The 9071-nt window shown below is 36.6% G+C and overlaps 1 protein-coding gene across 1 annotated transcript; it reads left to right on the forward strand.

The window, feature by feature from the left end:
* The first annotated feature begins 2250 nt into the window (after positions 1-2250).
* LOC124441597 lies at positions 2251-3629 on the forward strand. Its single transcript, XM_046992072.1, has 3 exons — positions 2251-2255; positions 2353-2548; positions 3210-3629. The coding sequence occupies exons 1-3, from the start codon at positions 2251-2253 to the stop codon at positions 3627-3629; spliced, it is 621 nt and encodes a 206-aa protein (XP_046848028.1).
* The last annotated feature ends 5442 nt before the right edge of the window (positions 3630-9071 follow it).

The raw sequence follows: 9071 nt of genomic DNA on the forward strand, positions 1-9071 counted from the left end.
AAAGTCACATGTTCAACAAAGATCAAGCAGAAAATCGTCCCCAGCGATCACGTACTCCCTAATTTCAGAGTAATGAAATTGTCGAAATGTCTTAATGTATAGTGGAAGACCATCAAGGAGCTTGCAAAATTCGACGTGCTGGGATGTTGTAAATCTGGTGCTGCAGGTTCTACTGGTCAGCTTCAATACGAAATCATCTTTTGTGTTCATCATTTCCATTGCATGATTCAGCATTTTGCCTCGTTGGAAAATCTTGTGGATGACGCATAATCTTTGTACCAGGCGATCAATGAACTGCTTTGAGTTTCTCACTTTTTCCTGAAATACATCCTTAAATGCTAAATCAAGGAAATGGGCTGGATCTAACAATACACAATAGAAAGAACTATCGACTAGGTTCTCTTGATGCAAAACAGAGTTTAGGGTGGAGGAAAAAACTGCAGCTTGGTATGCACCGTCACATAGAGTTCCCATCCATGCTCCCCGAATGATCGATTCTTCAATTAAATAAACGGTTTTTTATCTCTTAGTAGAGCATCCGCGCTAGTTCTGGTGCAGTAGCGTCGGACACATCGCCTTTAATCTTGTTATCGGCACTGCCCTACACTTTCGATGAGCTCACTGCAATAGCTTGACGATAGCCGTTGATAATTGTGCATACCATAACAGCCTGGTTCGTAATCCTGCTAGGCGTAGCTTAGTCGCAAGTCACGTAATAATGTGGCGGAAGGTCTCTTGATTGAAGTTGTATACATAAGAACTTCGAAACTTCCTGGTTACACCAAACATCTGCACATTGTAAAATACTGTTGAATTGCTTGCAGCTGTGGCTAAACTCCCCAAAATCTGAACCAGTAAATGCATGTGAAGCTACCATTGTTTCGTAATGCACAGCTGCTGATTTTGCTTTTACTACAGTCAAGATTTAAGGTTTCATCAGACACAAATCGAGATTTCACCTCTATATAGATCGGCAGCAAGGACTGGGTCAAGTCATGTCAAGATTAGTGTTCATTTTTTAGCATATTTCTTATTTCCTTTGAAAAAAAATGCATACATAATGAGTGCTAGAGGTTTAAAAATTGCTTTATCCTGCAAAATATCTGAGTTGACATTTTTTTCTTTTGCCTCGTTGCACTTGTAAAACGACATAGAAATAATGAAAAGAACAACTAAGTTAAAGGACATTGGAAGTATATTTAAAGTTAGGCTGGTTTGACAGAAAATATCATGTCGAATTATAATATACCGGTCTCTTTCATTTTTTCTTTATGGAACATGGTTTTTCTTCATCCAGCAAAGCATATCCAGCATTGCGTATTTTGTTTCTCAACCAAGTTAAGGAAAATTGATCGCCCTTGAACGTATAAACGCATGGAATCTCAAGTCCGTAGCCAGCTCCGCGATTTATTTGTTTTCCTTTACTGTAGCACTTGCAGAGTTAGATGCACGCTTCAAAAATTTTCGCACGTACTTTGCCATGTTTTTAGCCAACAATGACCGACAATATCAACACTTTCATTAACTGTATTGACATGAGATACGACATTGGTTTCTGTTGATCCCTGTGATGATTTAACAGTTGCCACAGCGTCTGAATCTGTTAAGTTTTCTGTTCCCGTCTTAACTCATATTTTTCGTTTATTTTTGGTTCCCAAATACCCATATATTCATGGTATCCTCGTATGCATGATTCTACGTTAATGCAGGTGTCCATTTTTTCCGTGCATGTGTTGATAACACCTTATCAAGATTACACGTGCACAAACCAAATACGCGTGTCACATATCATCACAGACAATCTGCTTAAACATCAACAAATTATACGCTGAAAAGAAGGTTCATCATGTCCATCAGTGTTTTAGACCAGCGACATTTTATGTATGTATAGCTTGTGAACAGCCTGTGCGCAACAAATCAACATCGTGCTCTCGTTTTGCTCCAGAACGTCGAAAGGATGGGTGCCTGGTTTCAAAGTGGCTTCACGTGAAAATGCTAAGAGGAAGTTGAGCAGTAACAGCAAATAAAATTAACAGCGCAAAAGCCCGTGAAAATGCCAAAAATGAAAAGCTGAAAGACAAAGAGTTAGCTCATCCAAAGCTCGAACTTGTTTAAGTATTCATGACAAAGTTGAACTTATAAAATACCATGAAAGTCATCCAAAGCCAGGTGTCAGAAAATTGGCAAAAAAATTTGGTTGTAGTCGAACGCAAGTTTCAACAATTCTAAAGAATAAAGAATCCATTCAGGATGAGGTAATTCGTGTTGCAAGTCAGGCTAGTGGGAAAGGCAAAATCCTCAGAAATTTTCTGACATAAACGAATATTTGCGGGCATGGTACAATCGCTGCAGAGAATCTAATGTTCCTATAAGTGGTCCCATACTGCAAGAAGCAAAACTCACTGTCAAACATCTTGGTTATAATGAATTTCAAGGTTCAAACGGATGGCTTGAGAAATGGAAGAAAAGGTACAATATCAAGGAGATGAGAATCGCTGGTGAGGACGGTGATGTCAATGAAGCAACGCTTAAAAGCTTGCAGGAGCATGTCAGGAGTTGACAAAGGGATATGTGCCTGAAAATTTGTGGAATATGGACGAGACCAGCCAGTTCTCGAAAGCATTTCCAGAAAAAAGTCTTTCTGAAACGGGAAAAAGATGTCGAAAAAGCAAAACAACGGTGCACATAGACATTTTTCGTTAATGCCGCTGGTGATAACGTAGAGCCTGTTGTAATTGGCAAGAGCGAAATGCCACGTTGCTTTAAGTACTTAACAGACAAAACTAAACCATACAAGTTCCGCTATTTCGTTAACTCGAAAGTGTGGATGAAGACTGAGATTATGGTGGATGTGTTGACTAAATTGAAAGGACGATTAAAACGTGAAGGCCGAACAATCATACTGTTCCTTGACAATGCACCCTGTCATCCGCATGAACTTAAAGGTCAGTTTTGAATATTTGTCTGACCTTTCTGCCAAAAAATACAACATCGTAGACACAGCCTCTGGATGCCGGAATAATTAAATTGTGGAAGGTGAAGAAAGAAGTGTGGAAGGTGAAGACTAGAAGAAAGTTGTAAGCAGCAAAGTAGGTCAAGAAAATGCAAGTGAGATTGTGAAGTCTGTTCACCTTCTTCAGGCTATTCAATGAGGCAAACAAGCTTGGAATGAAATTCACTCTGAGGCAATTCAAAAATGTTTTGCAAAGGTGGGAATCTACCGAGAAAAATCAGGCGATGATGACGATTATGATCCCTTTAAAAGTAAAGAGATTATTAATTTGAATGAGCTAAGCTCGATAATTAGTAGTGACTGCTGTGCTGAGCAGTACATTGATGCAGACAACTATGTCCCATTCTGCGATAGTTTAATCAACATCGAAGATTCCAACTGGCGGGTAGTATTAAGAACAGAGCTCTTGAACGAAACAAACTCGAGTGGGAAACATTCAAAGCTAGAAGACCTTGACAACTACAAAGGCGCCTTTAAACAAAAGGGCAATGATTTTGACGTGCCTTTGAAAGAACCTGAAATTAAAACAACTGCCAGTGCAGCAACTGTAGCAGAAAATCTTCTAGATTTCGCTTATTTTACTGGCAACGACGAACTTTCCCAAGAATGTCATTAACTTTACCAAAAGTTAATGACATTCTTACCGACATGTGTGTTGCGGTAAGAAAGCAAGTTCTCATCACAAATGTTTTCAAACCATCTTAACTTAAGTAAATAGTCTAATGTCCGTAACAGAATACAGATATTAAAGTAGTTATGTTTACATGTTATGCAGGGCACAAAGGTTTTATGGTGCGGTTTTTTGACTTAATACTAGCTATCAAAGTATATTTATTATTGAAAAACATTAAAAGAATTGTGTTTCGACAATTACATCATCGATTAAAAATTAACAAACCTCTCGTAAGCGGATACCTCCCATAAACGGAAACTAGGTCGTAGTCCCGAAGGTGTCCGCTTACGGAGGGTTTGACTGTATAAAGAATATGTAGATTTCTTCAATGACGTCACATGTGGGAAGCATACTTAGGCCCGTCGACACGTATGCGTTTTAAAGCACTTTTGCCATCCACACGAAAACGATTGATCAACTTGAAAACGATACTTCGGCTTATGGCACGTGCCTGGTGTTAAGCTGAGTTCGTAAATAAACATCGAATTATTATAAAGTACTTCGAAACGTGTGTTTGGCGCAGTTTGCAAATCAATTTGATTCAATTTTATTACATTAAAATGTCGAGCTTCGTTCAGAAAACTATGCTTGTTAAAAAGGGACAAAACATAAAAATTCACATATATATATATCATATATCAAGATTCACATATATATATACATATTAAAGATTCACATATATATATACACCTTGATTATTACACTAACTTCCGTCATCTTGTATATATGTTTTAAGCATTCAAGTATTTTATTCATTAAATCCCCTGAAGAGTGAGCAATCACGAAACAGGCTTGTCGGGATGAATCTGTAGTTTTGTGATTTTTTCTCAACACCACTACACATACATATTATATATATATATTATATAATTCACATATATATATATACATATTTCAAGATTCACATATACATATCAAGATTCACATTTATATATCAAGATTCAAATATATGTATATCAAAATTCATACATACATGTCAAGAACAATGTGGAGAAGTATCGAACTGGCTTATTACTGCAACAGTGAATCAAGTGTCCGGTTATTTGCCATACGAGATAAAATTAATGTTTGTGATCACCCATGCGATTTTAGTGTTCACTGTATTGATATTACGTCGTTTTTGGTACATCTATTCGAATTCCAGACATAAAAGTTAAACAGGCATTTCAAAATGTTCAAATTTGTCGTGATTGTGCGCTCCCCCTCAAACCGTAAACATCCCCTCCCCTCTGAAGATCGAGATTTCATCAGACACAAATCGAGATTTCATCTCTACAAAGATCGGCAGGAAGGACTGGGTCAAGTTATCCGCTCCTGTCACCGTGCTCGAGTGAAGAAAATATGATATTGGTATGAATAAAACTTCAAAAATAACAAAGAATTCAAATGCATGGTGCGAGTTGAGCCATGGCATGAAAAAAGAATACAATGAAAAATGTTTTCTGTATGCGTTCAAAGATTCGTTTGATTTATCGGTTGAGTGAACAAAGTAACATACTCCTCAAAAAAAGACAAATTGTTGAAAATATAATTGTTATCTCGCATAAGTATGATTCAAAAAGTATCTTAACCTTCAGTGTCACGAACGATTTTTAATCATTAATTATCTAGAATGAAAATAAGCCAATGCTTTGGTGTCTACACTTATTTTTACTACATAAGTATTTACAACAGTTTTTGTTCAACATTCAATCGGTGAAAGAAATGAAACGAGCGTTTGCATTTTCAAGAAATATTAAATGAAATATAAAGTGCTTGCTTGAAATTAATACAACACATGCATGTATATCGAAAAGTTCCTTCTGCATATTATTCAAAGCCTTGTGTTTTACTCATGTATTGCCGGTATAAGCATTGACTGTATAGCACATTGATGAACAAACAATAAAACTATGTTTTCAATTCTTTTACTTGTTGCTTGCTGCATTGTTATATAAGTTTAGCCGCTTCTAGGCAATAGGTTTCTCGTTGTAAAGTAAAGGATGGCTTAATTTTTGCCTGACAACAGTCCATAATATAGACTCCTCCTAATAAGGATCCTGAAATATAGAAACTACTTCGCCAATTTACTTCCTTCGCTTTTCTCCAGGTAGGTACATCTGGACAGCATTACCTGTTTGTATGTCTATGCAAATCCCGAGAATATTGGTTTTAAAACTTTTGCACTTTTTTAAGTTTGGTTTTAGATATGCCGGATCCACGAGTGAGAATTTAGTGAGGACATAATGTTTCTTTAGAGTTGGTTGTTGAAAAGGTGCATTAATGGCGAAACACCATAAGAATCAGGCTATGTGCTTAAGATTAACAATGTGATGATATAGGTTTCCATCGTGGGACTTTTTAAATGAATTGTTACTGTTTGGATTGCTCTTTCTACGAATCCATCTGATTGGGTGAAGTGAGAGTACGAGGTGGCATGCTTAAAGTCCCACTCTGAGGCAAGGCATTTGAAAGTTTGTGCAGTGTATTCGCCTAATTGTTTCTGTATGTATTTCATGCCATGGCTACGAAAGATCTTCTTCGTTGGGGATACTTAATGAGGCTTTGTCGGTGAGGCGCTCAATCTCGATGTCCTTAGATGTGTAGTTGGTGACGATGACGTAATTGTGCCTGTACAGCTTGAAGAAGAGTGAAGCAAGGGAATTTTGGGTACCTTGTGTTGATTACAGTCTCCTCAATTGCTGATTGCAGTACGTAAGACATTTACAACATTGGGAAACGGGATCGTCAATTTTGGAATTCATGCCTGGCCATGCAATAAAGGGACTGCCGTGCACGATTTTTTTTATTTTACGATTCCGTTCTTACCTTAGTAGATAATGCGTTGGCATTTTAAAATTAAACCTTCATTCTAAAGTTTCGTTCTGAAGTTGAGTGATTTATGCTGTACTAATTGGTAAGGAGTCCACGGTGGAGGAGACACATTGTACTCAGTCAGACTCCTCTAATTCAGAAGAAGAAAGATTCTTGAGATTTATTCTTCCTCAGGAGACATATGCAATTGAAATGCATTGATTGCTCTGCTTCACCCATCTTTCTGCTCAAGAATAGCCCCAAGACCTTCTTCATTGGCGTCATGCTTCAAAGGGATAGGTATGTTAGGGTCATATAGAATGTAAGACAATGTTACCATTTTTCCCTTAGCAGATTGCATGTAAAATTGGCAAACTTACATGTTAACATGTCAAATTGCAAATCGAACTCGTCTTTAGAACTTGTAAATAGAAATATTACTTTATGGTTTAAAACAAACAGATTTCATGATTCGAAGATTCGAAGATTCCAAGATTCTAAGAATCCAAGATTCAAGATTCCATGTTTTACAACTATTCTAATAGTGGCGTATGTCACGAGACCAAAGAGATTAATGAGATTTTGATTTTTGAATGTTACGTACATGACTCGACATTTTCGGAATGAATTGATTAAACAGTGCAATACATAGAAGCATATAATTCATCGTGTTATACTATAATCACAGTATAGAGAACATACAGTAGGGCCACTCCATTGAATTTTTTCGTGTCACGCATATCTTGTAAAGCATGTGATTACCACATTGGCAGCCAGTAAATTGCATTGTGTGACCAATAGGATTGACGATATGGCAAATGGCAGCCAGTAAACAAATTAAATACACAGCAGCCAGTTGCAGAGCTAACTGGCCCTACTGTATATTCCTATACTGTGCCATAGTATTACACTATGTTTAGAGAGAATTTGATGGATGCATAGTAGTGGTTAGCAAGATTATTGCACTGATAAGATTACCCAAGCATTACACGAAAAAGGTCGACTACTACGCGGTAAATTATTTATATATTTGGTAGATAGGACTTAGTAATAACATGATAATATGATACTCGTGATAATAAAGTTGGTATTAAGAATGACATAACACAACCATGAATCAATTATTCAATTACACAGTAAGTGATTTCAGTGTGGGTATGTGTTCTTTCAGCGAATATTATGAAGTTCGTCTTAATGCACATAAATGCAAAGTTCAGAAATCACAATGTCATGACAAGCTTATACAATTTCATTCTATGATAAACATAGCAACAAGCATTTGAACTCAATGAACTGTGCAACTTTCGCGGAAAAGAATATGTAATTAATTTAAATATGGACCATTCAATACTTAATGTAAGCAACAATAAGTGGTTTAAAGAACAACATATATCAAATTCAGTTATTGATGAATGATGCAATCTCAATTGCCAAAATTGTGTCGATTTGTATTTGGGTAATTATCAACTGTATAGCAAAGCAAACATCTAACTTTTGAGCTAAACGATAGTGTGAGAGCCACAAGGTCGTCTAATGCGATCGAAAGAGGGTGTAAATAAGTCACTTGTTTCTATGCTATGGTTATTTCAAATTATATTTTTCTTACTCTAAGACATTAGGTGGTCATGTACGCAAAATTTTGATACTTTGCTTTTCCAAACGTTTATGAATGCGATAGCGAAGCCCTTTCACATGACTTACTCGTTGACACTGTCAAAGCATTAAAGTTTCAATGGCAAGTGCCAACATTTGCATCAATAACTACTGGGCTGTGACGGATATACAAGACAGCTAATAAGGCTTACTTCATAAAAACAGAGCTTTTTTGATAAATGAGATAAGATCGGAAAATTCAGAAGTGGATTGAACGCTGCCATACATAATCCAAGCTCGTCGATTTAAATATCAAAGTCTTTAATTCACCTTGAAGGGCGAGTAATGTCACTTGTATAAACTACTACACTGGTACCAGAGACTCAAATATAAATACCATGGAGAACGAACGAAATTTCATTCTATTTGTAGTTTCTTGTCTAAAATGAATTTGCCAAAAATCATCAGTCCTAAATTCTATGTACATCACAGCTACTTAACATGATAAGGAAGTGCGAAAGTAGAAAAATTAGAGTGTCCAACTAAATGGTTGCTTGTATGCAATCACATTAAGGAAGAACAGGATTTAGATTGAAACATCCTGCTATGAAAAAGTTTTACAAGGTGCCACAAACAGTAGCAACTGGTTTTCTCAAATATGATAAGTCAATAGAGCTTTGTAGTTTCACGAAAGGTAACTCAACATACGATATTATTTGATGAATCATTATACAAAGATTAAATCGATTGTTTTCAAATGCTCATTATGCCAAGAACTGTGAAGAAGCGGTAAACATTAGTTCACATCGACTTATTAGCTATAACACGAACAACCAACAAAATTACAAACACAGACGAATTTTTCTGTAGAAGCAGCGTACGTTGCTGTTGTGAATAATTAATTGGTGTTCCTCAGAAGAATAAGGACGCGTCGTTATTGGCGAAACGCGGTCACGTGAATCATAAATGAATTGTTTGTTAGACCACCTGGTAATATCT

The sequence above is a fragment of the Xenia sp. Carnegie-2017 genome, unplaced genomic scaffold (assembly GCF_021976095.1).
Source record: "Xenia sp. Carnegie-2017 unplaced genomic scaffold, XeniaSp_v1 HiC_scaffold_20, whole genome shotgun sequence".
NCBI classification, from domain to species: domain Eukaryota; kingdom Metazoa; phylum Cnidaria; class Anthozoa; order Malacalcyonacea; family Xeniidae; genus Xenia; species Xenia sp. Carnegie-2017.